Source organism: Rhopilema esculentum, chromosome 7 (assembly GCF_057945365.1).
Source record: "Rhopilema esculentum isolate cy_ngs chromosome 7, ASM5794536v1, whole genome shotgun sequence".
In the NCBI taxonomy this organism is placed as follows: domain Eukaryota; kingdom Metazoa; phylum Cnidaria; class Scyphozoa; order Rhizostomeae; family Rhizostomatidae; genus Rhopilema; species Rhopilema esculentum.
Genome location: NC_142821.1, coordinates 4,931,598 through 4,947,144, shown reverse-complemented (window position 1 = coordinate 4,947,144; position 15,547 = coordinate 4,931,598). Strand labels below are relative to the sequence as shown.

At 35.4% G+C, this 15,547-nt stretch overlaps 1 protein-coding gene across 3 annotated transcripts; it reads right to left on the bottom strand.

The window, feature by feature from the left end:
• Positions 1 to 15,343, bottom strand: LOC135683774 (uncharacterized). 3 transcript variants are annotated; one of them, XM_065199126.2, is made up of 3 exons: positions 15,180 to 15,343; positions 13,817 to 14,131; positions 1 to 1,322 (listed from the first exon to the last, which is right to left on the bottom strand). In XM_065199126.2, the coding sequence occupies exons 1-3, from the start codon at positions 15,220 to 15,222 to the stop codon at positions 1,105 to 1,107; spliced, it is 576 nt and encodes a 191-aa protein (XP_065055198.1). In that variant the 5' UTR covers positions 15,223 to 15,343; the 3' UTR covers positions 1 to 1,104. The 3 variants fall into 3 exon arrangements, with proteins under 3 accessions (XP_065055198.1, XP_088965375.1, XP_088965374.1); XM_089109249.1 differs by having other exon boundaries at positions 15,176 to 15,337; XM_089109248.1 differs by lacking the exon at positions 15,180 to 15,343 and having other exon boundaries at positions 13,817 to 15,075.
• Positions 15,344 to 15,547: the final 204 nt, after the last annotated feature.

The following is a 15,547-nucleotide window of genomic DNA, read 5'->3' as shown; positions in this document are numbered from 1 at the left end:
TATGTACATAATATTATAGTTATTTGAATACGATAACATTAAAGCAACGGAATTGCTCTCTGTCGCATCAAAGAACACTAGGTTAGGAAAGTTTTTTGGCTCTGGCTAAAAGCATGAAAATATTTTTTCTAAAACGAAATAATGATATAATTAGATGGGCTGAACAGTAGCCAGTATTAATCACAATGTATTGACTTAGTACATAAACGTCTTATTTTATAATTAGACATCTAGTTAGATAAAGCTTAAAGGCTCTTGCGCAACCGGCTCGCTTTGTTAATTTAATTCGCAGAACAGGCCTAATATCGTACTGCATGAAAATACAAAATACAGTCCATTTCTCAAGACAACTGCCGCTAAGCATGCCGGTTGCGCAAGATCCTTTAAGTTCGTTGCTAGCTAAAGCTAACACTTGTTTTGTCATATTGTTTGATAAAACGGGTTCTGAGCGCTTCCAGCTATCAATGCACTGGCTATATATAATTGTAGATAATACTGACTGAAGAGGAATCATCACTAAATATAATCTGATTCTTAGTTAATGCCACACGATTTTATTTCTTTATTTTTTTGCACATTTAGGAGTATAATTCTACAAAACATGAAATTACAAATAACAAATAATCAAATAACCAAGCCAAATTTTACAGCGAACATACACAGTGGAGGTCTAGTTGAAATAAATCCTGCAAGACCGATAGTAAGTTGTCACTGTTTGTAAATTCTAGAAAAGATCTGCTCTTGAAGTTAGACTTTTCACAGCAATTGCTCAAACACAAGCTTAAAAATATGTGAAGGGATGGGAATTACAGGCTTTTACGACAAGATTTCAACTTAGCCCCTGAGGAGTGTCTGCAACGCCCTAAACGAAGAAGTAATTGGGACATTCCGAATTGGAAGAATTGGTTAGTTAGCGACGTTAGAATAGCAGAAATCTGCTTAGCCGCCTATTGGTTTACTCGTGTCAATATGGCCAGCATCAGTAATCTTCTCGAATTCTGTTAGCTGTTGCGTCTTAATTAAATCGAATGCTGGAGATGGAAGCTCTGGTCGTATTTACCACCAACAGCTTTTTATCAAGACATAGCCAGACGGCCTAAGAGTCTACTTGTTGGTTCTCCGTTGCTTCATTCTTCTATTTTGAAACCAAATCTTTATCTGCCTCTCAGTCAAGCCGAGGTTAGCTGATAATTCCCGACGTCTTTCCTTGGTCAAGTACTGATTGAAAAGGAATTCCTTCTCCAACTCGAGTGTTTGATATCGAGAGTATGTTTTTCGTTTTTGCCGTGGAGTTGACCGGCATTTCCAAGGCACTTTTGATTCTGCAAAGAGTAAAGAGATGCAGTTACTTTTCAAATCAACTAGATTCCTGAAGGGTTATTAGTATACTTAAGAATCTTTGCCAATAATTTAAGCACTGGATATCGAAAATCTGGCACAAATGATGCAACTATCTTGCTCAAAGTGTCCTGTCTGTTCTGCTATAGGCCTTCATGAAGTTGAGCTATAGGCCTTCATAGGACAGAAGTTTTGAGAAATTCTTAGCTTCAAGTGAAATACAATCAAATTCAATGAATGAATGCTGTTATTAATTTTGTGCAGCCATTGACTGCAGCAGATTGAGCGATTATTGCCTTTCAACAAGCGAATATTACTCCCTCTAAACCATAAGATAACACCGATGGCTCTTCAGCCTCATCCGCAAAGGACTGTTGTGGTTAATTATTTATGGGTGTAATTTATCCAGCATCTCTTCAACGCTAAGATTCATAGGAGATTAACAGTGTTTTATATGTCTTGTAAATCTTCAAAAATGCGCCGCATTTGCATCAGATATGAACAGTTTCCTTGAACTGCCAGGGTCTTTATTGGTAGAAAATCTTTTCTTTTAAGGAAGGTGTAAATATAATTAATTTTTTTTAGAAGAGTTTTGTAAATTTAGGAGAGTATTTGACGCATATTTGTGAGAATTTGAATCAATCTAAGCTTGATGGTGCATTGTCTTATGTTATCTTTCAATGCTTTTGAAGAATAATATCTTCATGAATTGATTAGGTTTTAATGAATAAAAAGCAAACTTGAGCCATATGAGATATCTGTGGTTCATCAGCCCTTCCCCTTTCTTCCTTGAAGAATGGCATATTTCTCACCCAATACCCTTATTCATGGCTTAACAATGAAATGGGTGATTTTCTGTTCAGCACGTGTCACCCGAAATACTCCTAAGAATTATTTATGAACAAACTCGGACAGAAAATTAATGAAACAAGTTAACAGCTGATCAAAATCGATTCGAAAGGTAAGTTTACACTGATGCTTATGTCACATATACTATTTTTACTCCGGCGACATATGCTTGATTTAATTGCCATAGCTCCTTAATGCTTTATCTCAAAGCTTTATGTTGTGCCGAAGATTAGTCTCGCACAATTCAACAAGTCAAGGTGACTATCTTTACATTCTTGGACAGAGCTGTTGAGACGAACCCACAAACAAATGCTTGGTACCAAATACGTATAACTTCTATCTTCATCCCTTCCCTATTCAAAGTTGAAGCAAAACTAGTTTAGCACCTCGAGGAAGAAGGTCGAAAATATCAAACCTGTCTTTCAGGAATGGTAGATTTGCACAGTGGTGAAGCCATTTGATTCTAATCGAAACCTGTAAAAATCTGTACTTAGATTTTGACTTTGTTTTGTGTGCTTGCTTGCGAAGGTTTTGACAGTTAAGATATATTTTCGGAAGTTCTAAGTTAGTTATTAATGTCATATAATATGACGATGAAATTCAGGAGTGCCCATCAGATTGAAATGATTTTTCAAAATAACTTTTTTGATCAATGTAATGACAATTAGCAATTATAAAAAGACTTTAACTGTGAGAGTCTGTAGCTTTTGGGGGTAACGCAGACTATGCACAGATATCGATGAAAATATGATTTGTCGTGAGAAGAGAGTTCTGTTGGAAGGGGGGAGATAGTGGAAAGAAAAATAAGACTTTTGAATACCGAGTTCGGGACATGTACTGGGACATGAATACATTTAAAGCTTGGCCAGTTTAATTTTACAGCTGATATTCTAAAAAAAATTAACTATTAGACTGATGTGACAATTGAACGAAAAGTTACAGTGCAGATAACACTAGTAGAGCTGTTGATTTATATAAAGGCTGGTTTATATTTGGGAATTGATTTCATCTTTTCCTATACAGAGACAAATATTACAAACAAAACGCAAGGTTATTTTTATTTATAGCGGTCAATTTTGTTATGCTTATCTTTCCAAGCAGCATTAGAATCTTCTCAATTCGGGAGTCACATGTTGATAAATGTAAGCACTGTTTTGAAATACTTATCAACTAGCAACGAAAAGAAATTCTTTTGCAAATCTGAACAATTTCCTTCCTAAGAAGGATGAGACGGATTTTGTCTCTCAGAAATAACTCAGAAGGCCATATTTGGATGATCCCCCGTCTAAAAGACAATGTTTGCCATCCTTTTTATGCCAGCTGTAAAATTAGCCTTGATTTGCCATTTAGTGTTGTTGTTGCTGTTGTTTCAAATCGTTTGTTGTCTTTGCTGTCGTTCCTGTCGTTGCTTTTGGCAAAACTTCATACGCTTTTTTTAACGAAGACAGCGTTTGTAGTTACGCCAACAATTAAGAAAGCACCCTTAGCCCAGTAAAGAAAGACACTTTAACAGTTAGACCAGATCCTCACTACTTGACCAACCCCATCAATTGCCCTCACCGACAGCCCTAACAGTGAAAGCAGAAAGCTTCTTTCCGCCGTTATATTTCTATTTTGTTTTGTGGCTGTTTTACCAGAAATTCACTTAAATCTAAGATCAAATGCAAACCGGTTTATACAAAATTAACCTTTGTCCGATCAAATATTGCTAATTATTTCCAAGGACTGCAAAGATTTCTTTATAGATTAATACAAGATTTTGTCTATTCCAATGCAGAAACGAATTGCAGTGATATGATTTGTATGACGCCAGGATGAAAATCTTACTGGTCACTTAGTGGTAAAACAGGTATTTCAAATGCCTACACATCCTTGAAAAAAATATATCACATTTTAAATGTTTCCTTTGGTAATCTAACTCACTTCTGCATCTGAATTGTGGTATCGGCATTCATGATAGGCATGATTTAAAGACCAGCGTTTGCAGTATTGTGGCTGGCATCCTTTATTACAGTGACTTTTTGAAGTTGCCAGTTACCAAAGTCGGCAGCATTAGCACACCGTGCAATCCTATTACAATACTAGGTAGCCTAAGAATGACAACGTTATTGATATTTACCTGGGAACCAAACGTTTATCAACCTGGTTAAAGCTGATGAATTCTTAACATAATCGTAGCAAACCTAACTGCATCTATTCTGCGATTTTCGTGCGTTATAAGCAGTTTCAAGTTATTAATCTATCAAGATTGAAAGGCGAATATAAAATACAATGCAAAGTCATGGCAGAAACTTAATATTTAACTCCGGTTCCACATCCATGCCTCCAATTCGTCGAACTAGATTATCCTCACCTTTCTAGCTCGATCCTTTGAATTAGATTTGGCACATTTTTAAATGTACATTCGTTTCGATATTCGGTGTTGAATTTGAAGTTTCACTTCCTAATGTTTATTAGAAGCATTTGTCGCACAGTCAATTCAATTCCGCTTCACCGTTAGAATTTGCAGTTCATAAGACATTGTGGGGATCTAAACGATCTTATTCTTAAAAATTTGTAACTGAAGTGCTTTGGATTGTGAAGTATAGGGTCCGTGGAGAACGAGCATTAAATCTCTCAAAATGCTTCCCTGGTTATTGTTTCAAGTTTGTGTTATGAAGCATCAAAACTCGTGAGAGAATGCTGCACATTCAAATATTTGTTTTGACTTTCTATATCGCACATACGGCGAGATGCTTTGAAAATCTCAATCTGCGAGCATTGACACAGCTGTCTCATCATTAAGTATTGGAATACTACCTAATACTTGCTAAAACAGGTTTAGCAGACTGATTATTGTGTTGCGTGGTGTTGCATTGTGTTGTGTTTTGTTGCGTTGTATTTTGTCGTGTTGTAATTTGTTTTGCTATGTTTTGTTGTGTTTTCTGGTGTTGTATTGTGTTTTGTTGCGTTGTAATTTGCTTTGTTGAATATTGCTGTGCTGTGCTTCGCTTCGCTGTATTGTATTTTTGTGTGTTGTGCTGAGTTGTGTCATTTTGTGTTGCGTTGTGTTGAATTGTGTTTTTTTTAACTATGTTTTATTGTGTTGCATAGCGTTTGGTTTGTTTTTTGTGGTGTATTTTGTTATTTTGTGCTATTGAATATGCATATTACACCACAAATGTTTACGTACTTCAGTTGAGAAATAAACTGAACATTGAAACCTTTCAAATAACATTGAAGTCAAGGCGTTGTTTGGCTACAAAAGTCTTCCTGGTGGTTTTTAGCCATAGGAGCTCCACCTTTCGATTCCTTTAGTAATGAGCTGCTAAACCACCCTTTTTTTAGAGGCAGAGTGAGGCAATATCTTATCTGAAGTTATAGTCTCACGCCAAATATTAGGTAGCAAACTATAACAAATCACTTTCCCCAGTAAATTACTCCATCCGGGATGAGCCCCTAAATGCAACTACAACATACTGCTGTACTTAAACTCAATATTCCAGTATTCCAGCGGAATTCAGCCCTTCTCACTGGCAATGCTCAGCGCAGTAAAGCACGGGACATCTTTGTATATGATTGTTCGATTGCAGACGAGTTGTTGAAAAGCATTTGTCAAATATCTACTAAGTGTATTGCAAAATGAGCTTCTACAATTATGATACTGGATATGACTTGTCACCTGTGATGGAACCAAGTATCAAATAATTTGTATAGCGAATAATCTTTATGACTTTATCAAAGATATTGATTTTTACAAAAATATCACTTCATTTTCATATTGATTAACCCTTACAACTCTCGTTGCTAAACGGCGTATCTCAGGTTCAATATTTATTATCTACTTGCATAAATTAAATCTACATTCTGCATATTATGCGTTAATCTTTTACTCGGAGTAAAAATAAGATGAAAAAGTTCTTTCAGAAGACGTTGCTACATCCCTCATCAAATCAAGTTTTGAGGCTATACTCCCTCATCACAGGAAGCAACGTTGAACCGTTGGTGCATCGGCTTAGTTGCTTCACCTAACCCATACAAAATCCTAACCTCTGATATAGCTTAATAGACGCAAGTACAAGCAGCTTAAAGTTCTGGGCAGGGAATGGACAAGAAAATTTCACTTTTCCCCACCATAGAGCCGATGCACCAGTCTTACCTTAGATACCTAAGATATGAGAGAGGAAGAGAAAACAAGACTGAATTAAGAGCCTAGTCTTTCCTAAACGAAAAATAACAAGAACTTTGAGATAAATCCCGTAATGTAAACATGCCCTAGTCTAATACAATAGAATGAACAAGGATTTGAAGAAACACACTACGCTTGATATCAAAAAGGAAGGGAAGGACGGGAGAAGAGAACAGCGTGGAAAAAGCATACGAAGTAAGCAAGATAATCCCGACCCAAAGCAATGAAATACACCCATCTGAGTCAAGAGATCCACACTTTCGTGCAGAAGCCCAAACTACAGAACTCCTTCTTCTCTATTATTCCCAATGGCATCAAAGAAGCACAAAAGGACTTAAATACCAAATTGAAGCATGACAATTGACACCAGTGGCGGAGCCACGGGGGGGAATGGGGGGAGACTAGTCCCCCCCCCACTTTTTCAGAAAGTTGGTCCTTGAGATTCTTGCAAACCTGATGAGAAAACTTCAGGGGGTGGGGGGGGGGGGTATGTACGTTATCTAGATCGTCACATGTAAATGACATTTCTTTGGAGACAACAGGTGTTTCCTCCGGAAGAAAAAGTTCCAAACAGGGGAAAGGGCGTGGTCCAAATGGGCGTTGTCCCTGACATACCTTTTGTCCCCCCACTTATCCCAGGCTGGAGCCGCCACTGATTGACACCCAAATGAGAACAATACAAATAAGCTGAAATAAGAACCCATAGCGAAGTCAAATTCTACAACATCCCTCATGAAATCAACTCTGATAAAATTTCATTTGATCAGTATTAAATTAAATCTGATTTAGATCACAGATTACAGATTACAGTGTCATTCAATTAACATAGGGCTGCAATCCTTGTTAATGCAGTGCAGATCTGATACCATTTTTGATAACTACGGCTAACACAAAGTCAACATTCCCTTGTCTAAAAAATTCATAAAAGCTCTTTTTAACATAAATCATAGTACGAGGCTATAATAAATTATAACAATACGATTAGCGTGTAATACAACAGTTAAATAATTGAAATTTATTAAGATGATTATTTGACAATTTTCCTTGGTAAAAGTACTTTTTATAGCCTTCTTTTCTACCTAAAACCACTGACATTCCCTCTACAAAATTTTCACTTCAACAGCATGCGCTCATTTCCTATTACCAATTGGATTTACAGACAGATAATTGTCTTCCATAATGGCAGTTTTATCTGACGTGACATTTACATGCCCAGCAAATCAAGAGTGAACGGAGACAAGATTATGATCATGAAAGTTCATCTTTGTTGGTTACTTAACGTAAGTCCCCATGCAGTCATCTACCTTTCGTGAAGTAATTCAAGTCTTGTGTAATGAATTGAAAATACTCTTGTTACAAGAATGTTTTGTCCATTATCCTCTGTATCTTTACAATTATTCTACAGAACAATCAACGGGACCTAAATCAAAGTATAAAAGTAATACTTGGAACAAAAAATACCGGAGAAGAGTGATGAAATACATCGTAAAACTACTTTTTGGCATACATTGTAGAGTAGAAAGAAAGGGCACCATTGTTTGGGAACAATCGAAACACTATGGATTGTTTATTGGAAACAAAGGTTTTTTGTTTATTTTGTAGACACAAGCCCTCTCCTCTTAAGAGCCATAGTTGCAACGGCTCGGCATGCATGCTCCTCGTTGATGCAATCCGATACTGTTAGAAAGAGAATTAAGCAATCTTCATCGTTTGTTAACTGCCTAATCCTTGAAAATCAAGAACAATTATTTCTAAAACTTAATCGAATGAAACTCATCACATGATTAAGACATGCTGCATCAGCTTTTCAATGAAAAGAATCGGATTTGGAAGAGCGCTTAGTCAAACAGATTAATGATATATAGTTTCTTTAAAAAGCTGTAAATATTCCCGTTTTAGAAAGTTTTCGATAACCACATGACACGAATGGAAGATTAACAAGCATGAAAAATGCCGATGAATTGCAATAAGCTTTATAGGTTCTAGTTTAAAGAATTGTATTTATCGTTATTCCTTTCTGTGTATAATTCATTCATTGATTGCAAAAACCTTGCATATCATATGTAATAGTATCGGTTTTAAGTTTTCTTAAGCAATCGATTTGAAAAGAAGTGATTTTGAGCCGGAGGCAATTTTGGAAGTGAAGACTATATGTAAGGGCCGAATAAGATAGTATCAATATATGAAACATAAACAAAATTATATAATGAAATTGCAAGCATCTGTAGGGGTATTTTAGGGGGGACAGGAGGAACACCTTAATGAATATTGTTATTCCAAGATTTCTGGTCGTTCAAAGTTTCTACCTTACTGATTTCCCAAGTAAGAAAGGCAAAGTTGCAAGGTATGTACGAGATGGCATCTGTCTCTCGATCCCCGTGTTTCTCCTCCCTATGTCTAAACTCTCCATAAAGCATTCATAGAAAAGCTATGATAAAGTTACTCAAAATTTTGCAAAGCAAAAATTAAATAATCTGAGAGCATAGCTCAGTATCATCACTCAACTTGAGATTTGATCAACCAGTTTATCTTTTCAATTTTATCGACCGGCTAGCAAGTGACAATTAAACATTGAGAAAAAGTTTCAATTCAAATTGCTAACTACCAAAAAGAGGCACTCAAGAGGTATGAATAGGTATGAAAAGGGCTCAAATTGCTAACTACCAAAAGGAGCCACCAAATTGCTAACTACCAAAAAGAGGCACTCAAGAGGTATGAATAGGTATGAATAGGGCTCAAATTGCTAACTACCAAAAGGAGCCACTCAAGAGGTATGAATAGGGCCTTTTTGAATTTAATGCGGGTATTCATACCATTTCTTATGTTATTGATGCTATTTTCTTCCAAGGTCTAAAGTAACGAAACGCAATTCAAATGGCATTTAAATGCGTATATTCTTGACTGTACAGTATTGAAAATATAAAGTGAATGTGAATATTTTTAGATCTGTCATTCTTTAGGCCGCAAACTGTATTTTCTTAGAGCAGCCCTTGCAAGGGAAACACAGTTTATATTGTCAACTTAAATAAGGGCACCGTACGAAAAGGCATAGGCTGGGATTCAATAAGCCATCAATGAATTTTGATAAAGAAACAAATACGTAGATATATATATATATATTTACAAGTATGTATTAATACATGGTACGTTTACAATGGTTTTCATTGAGTTTGAAGTATGTATATGCTTGGTGTCATTGGCTTTGCTTGCAAAAAATACCCTTGCAAAAAATTATATAGAATTTTAGGGAAGATAAGAAGGGTACAAGCAATAAAATAGGGTTTAATACGAAATATGTGTTCTTAAAAGAATAGGAAGAAAGCAGAGAAGAAGATTTCTTGAACGTGCATTTTGTTGTAGGGAGCATGCTTGAAAGTTGAGTGTTGTGATTCGGATTTTGATGAAACAAAAGTAAAGTTTTGATGAAACCTTTGAGGTTATGCTTTTACTTTATGAGTGGAAAGTTTAAATGGACAAAATATTTGTTTATAAAGTCATGCAAACAGAACCAATCTGATATTTTATTAAAATCCAATTGTTCTAATTAATTATGTTTCTCCTCAGGTTTGTATGACAAATTTTTATGTAATCTGCCCTTGAATTTGCAGGTGCCACAGAAATGTACGTAAAATGCCCTAATAAAGATATAAGAATCTGCAACAAAATAATAAACAAAAACTCAATTAAAATGGAATGCCTAGAAATAGATTCAGCAGCTTTAGAACCGATGTTGTCAGTTTTTGGAAACAATGCATTTAAAGCTCCATCTCTGTAGTTATTTCTATCTTATAACAAAGCTGAGAAGGGTTGATGTTGAATACTTAAAACACACTGACTATGATTATAAGTACGAGCTAAAACATAGCAGAAGGCTTCCTTTAACAATTACACGAGTCAAGGCAGTAGTTTATCTACATATGTAGAAGACATGCTAGTGATGTCACAGTTTATACAAACAGTATATGATGTCTTATTCTGCAACATCTCAGCGAAAATTTCTGCACTTAACAAATAGGTTTCCTAAAGATGACGGTATTATCAAATGAAGTACAAGACATGGAACTGCATCTCTATGTCATTCCTTTGCTGTCATTATTATGTTTGCTTTTGCATTGGGTAACTAGACTGTAAATTCATTTTTTCGTGGTTATGAGACAGACGATTAGACAACAGTAATCTGAATATTCAGATATCATATTTACAGTAAATATTATCCAAAATGTAAACATGCTTGCAAATTTTAACCAGTTTCTTTCTTCTAAATGTAAACAGTTAGAATAATATTCGTTAATGGAAATATATGGGAGCAAACCTAGTGACTTCAAGCTTTCATAGCCACTAATTGTTTGCTGTAGCAATCAATGGTTCCGGGACACTAAACAAGAAAACTTAATCACAGATATTTTGTTACATCTAAAGGCCATTATGTACAAATATGCAAATAGAATACGCCAAATGGTTAGCCAAAAGACGTTCAATGTATTTCAGAAGACAAAATAATAATTAATCGGTCTTAATAGATTCTGTTATTTAATAAAGATTCGTAAATAATTTTTAATTGTCGTTGGATAAATATATTTTAAAACTTGAATATCCAAAGAATATAAAGAGAATGAATTTACTTGTTATTTCACTTTGTTTTTATGCATTTTGTAATGGCGCTAGACAGCCAACATTGCATGCTAACAAAGCATTCGACCATCGATTTGGAAACTTCGAAGTTTTGGTAAGCGCAGATGGAAAATTTTGCAAAAAAATCATTAAACTTAAAAGAATTTGAAGCATTTTTCGGCTAATGAATTATGTTAAGTTTAATTGTTTCACTGATAGATCGTGGCTATGGAGACAATTAATATAGTGTTTAGTTAAATAAAGTGTCTATTCAAATGCAGGCTTTAAGAGAAGCTGTTGCGGAAAATACAATAACTTGAAACGAATACAAAGGATAAGAAGAATACTGTCAAATCAAAATATATAAGACATTTTTATCTTACTGTTTGCCAATGTTAATAAAAAGTGGCCTTAACATAAATTCAGTGTGCTTGTTGTTACGAACTGATATAGGCACTGGTATATTTACCCTAACATAATTTGAAATAATGTTAACATTAGATCTTTTGAAATAAAATCTGTACTGCTATACTTGAGGAAATCGATTACATTTATTTGCAGCTAAGTATTGTCTTAAAATTAAGTGAAATATTGGTGAAATGTTTTGTATTTTATGATAAAAGTGACATTTGAGTTATATTATGGATGCAAGTACAAACGATAGCGCAAATAAATTTAAGTATATCTTTAATGAAAATTTGATGCAATTTTACCTGTTTGAAATGAAACTACACGGAATATGTCCGAGTTTATCTTATCTTCTTAGAAGTCATACTAAGAAATCTTAAATAGTCAAACTAGGCATGGTTCTGGAAGAAGTATGCTGAAGAATTATGGCTGACGACGTAAGCCAAAGACCCAAAAACAGTCACAATTTTCAAGAATATCTAGAAATTACTGAAAAAAGCGAATAAATGCATACACTAAAATGCACTTGTTGTGCAAATAAATATAAGGAGATTCAGAAACATTCTAAAAGGGGTCATCAAATAGGAATAGATGTTGACAGACTTCTGATATTCTAAAAACAGCTACTGCCTGTAACTAGACAGGAAAATTTTAAAATCCAGCAACAGCTTTATGTTATTTTAACTATCAATAATTCTTAGTTTAGTGAAAAAATAAAAATATGATCATACAATGCCAGCAAAAATTTCCCGAGGAGCAAAGAATGGAAACATTTTAGACCATAGAAGATGACAAAATGTTTGATCTTTATGAAAAGTTCTTCTTATCAAGCATAATGAGTTTTGAAGAAAAATGCAATGGATAAGTCACTATTTGCAGAAAAAGACTAGCAGTGACAGAATAAACTGGCTTTAAAATGAGCTTAGACTAGCCGGTGCATGTGAAAATGGCACATCGTTTAATTAGAATAACCGGTGCATATGAAAATGGCACATTGTATTTTGAAAGTGAATTCATTTAGACTGCCTTTGAAGTATCAGGAATGTCAAGGTCCTTGCACGTGAGCGTTTAAACATCCCACAAAGCGAATCCATAAAATAAAGTAACTCAGCTCGCTTAATGTACAGCAAAGGTCTTCAATTTAGAAATTGCTTTTTACATTTTGTAACCAAAGTTTTTTTCGCTAAAGGCGTGAGCCCATACTTGATTGAAAATTAAAGTTGCTTGAAGTCAAACAAGGTTAGAAAAATTTAAAAGTTTTCAAAACATCGATTGTGTTGATATACCTACCAAGTGTTCGTTAGATAGCATGTTTCAGAAACTGCGCCAAAATTTTACAAAAAATTTGCGTTAAAAAGCAAAAATCATTCCAGTTGTTTTTCAAGACGAAAGGATGCCATACTTATTTTTCTTCGGTATCAGGCACTTTACTGTTGTAAGATTCGTCATAATTTTTCGAAATTATGTCGAAGGCAGTGCAGTTATTTTCTAGATACAAATGGTGACGTTTCTGCAAACTTGTTTTTTTCTATTCTACCTCTATTATACTTCAAAGGAGAATCAGTAAAAAAAGAAACAAAGCTGAAGTATAATGATGCTCGAAGTCTACAGTTCTTAGTAAACTGCATAAGAAACCAGTTGAAGGTAGATCAAGATAAGCAAATTAAGTTTATGAACCAATATGATGTACATACTCTACGCTATCTTCGTGCATTTTACTGCCCTGATATGCAGTATTTGTGTGCAGAATATGCAGTATGTCCTTTACCAGTATTTGTGAAGATAGAGAGCAGACATTTTCATGCAGCCATTTTGCAGAAAATGCTATTTTCAGTGAATTATTACGAGCAAAGAAAGGTTATTTTCGAAAAGCAGGAATTTTTTATAGATTTCGAAAGACGGGCTCAGAATTATCCAAACTAAGCATGAAAATTATGCTCAAAAAGAACGATTCACCGTCAAAATTCGACGTGGTATCGCATGACAAAACATTAGGACATTTTTCAAAATTAATTTAGAAAAGGCACTTGATGACTTTTGAAGAATTTACAGCTAGACTTTCAAGATCGCCTAAGTTTCATTTAGATTGCTTTCAGCTATGTTCGGTAATAAATTTTCTTGTAAATCCCACATAAGAACATTGCTAGATTAAGCGACGATTTGAGGTCAATATGGCTCTCAATGGCCATGATGACAAAAAGGAATCTCTTCAAAGACGTGAAAAGTTTCTGTTTCACAGAGTAAGCAAGATAGCAAGAAAATCAATGATAACGAAACATCAGGTACTAGAAATAAAATTTTCAATAATTTTTTGAACTTTTGAAGCACAAAATCAATGCTTTTGGCTTGAATGGCATAATACAAGGCATGTTGGCTCGCAAAATTGGAAGGCCGATTAGAAGATCTCTAAGCAAACAAAGGATAATGTAAAGATTTATTTACCTTTTTCTGACTTCTTCTGCGCCAATGACTGCTTTTTCGCTGCCTTGGCGTCTGCTGAGCTTGGCTTTTTTTTCTCTTTCGGAGCTGGCCTAAGCAGAGCACAACTGCTCCTCGTTTCAGATCTCTGCGGCAAACGTGACGACAAAGTGGACTCCGTTGCTTGCAGCCAGGAACACAGCTCTCCTAGTGCTTCATCCGAATGCCGTCTCCATTGCCAATCTCTCCGTTGAGTTGCTTCTTGATATGGTGCATTGTTATACATATACCGGCTACAGCTTGCAAAATTTCGCTGGTTCTGTCGCGCTGTAACAAGACCTATTGAAGAATTCTGGCTTACCATTGACTCAAGTTGATATATGGGGTTAGAAGTACCCAAGCTATTGAATGCTTGATTTATTGGAGAATAGTAAGCATTAGATTGGCTTTCGTGTCGCGTTCTTCCCCAGAATGAGCAGTGAGACAAATTATCGTTATAGCCCATAGAGTACATGTTTAGCTCAGCTTTTCTGCTAGCGCGCACGACCCGCGCCTTTTTATGATAATGCTTCAAAAAGGTACTCGTATTCACATAAGTCTTGCCGCCTGGGCCACTTTACATGAACTCGCAGATTACCATTTGCAGTAATTATTCATTTCTTCGAATAATTATGTGAGCTTCTAGAGTATCTCATTGGCTATTCCCAGATTTATGACAATGTCTTGACGGAAACCTGAAAGTGAAGCCAAGGCCTACCGAAAACCACGACCACAGGTGGGTAAGGCGTCGATTGAAATATAACTGAACCGTCCTTATATAAGTAGGTGCCACTGTGGAGGAGGAATACACAGCTCCATTTAAGGCATGGTACCTGATCAGAAAATAGCCTTTGTTTTGAAAAGTCAACGGGCACAAGCAAAAGTGCTTGTTGGGTAATATTACGATCACTGTTGCTAACTATAACCCTTGAACGGCGATACCTTTGTATAAAATAGCGGCAATCCGTTCACTCATATTCACGTAGCAACATGATCTGAGTAGCGGATTAGAATTTGGCTAAAGAGTCCTAGAAATCCATGCGATTAATAATCATCAACTTTAAGATTCTCTAAGCAAATAGTAACATTTTCTCTTGAGAAACTATTTAGCAACGGATTGCTTGAAATCTTGAAATCCATCTCAATTTTTTTTTCAATTTCAATTTCTTTTTTTCTATTTCCGATACCTATTTTAATTTGTACTACAATGTGTAGCACAAAATGGCAGAGCAAACCATTGAGCTGTAGAGAAGTGAATCTACAAGCTATTAAGTTTATTATGAACGTTTAGGAAACCAAAAAATGATTATCCGTTATCAACTAACAAATTAATTCGTAGCTCACCTACACGATATCGTGGCTTTCTCCATCTTCCATACACAACCCCTCATCCTAGCTAGTCATCACAACTGGCTTGCAAACCTATGAATATAAGGAAAGACACCAAAACGAACATCAGAAATACCCGAGGCACTTCGTTCAAGCTAGTAAGTGATTAACAATGTCATTTTGAATGTCAGTAAGTGGCGATAAGTTTGAGAATGGTTGTTTTTGGCTCATTAGGTAATTTTCGGAAAGTTTCCTAAAGATAAGTTGATTGATTTATAGCCCTTTAAAGATCTAGTGAGCTAAACGAATCTCTCTTTCGTGGTAAATTTGGACGCGTTAAATTTATAGCAGATCAGGCATCTTTTAAGAGCGCTATAACATCTACAG

Bases quoted from the DNA above. Each gene is read 5' to 3' on its own strand.
- LOC135683774 (XM_089109248.1), bottom strand. From the start codon at position 14,306: ATGTACTCTATGGGCTATAACGATAATTTGTCTCACTGCTCATTCTGG. The intron at 1,323-13,816 runs GTAAATAAATCT...TACTCTTTGCAG, and splicing joins GCAGAAGAAGTCAGAAAAAG to AATCAAAAGTGCCTTGGAAA.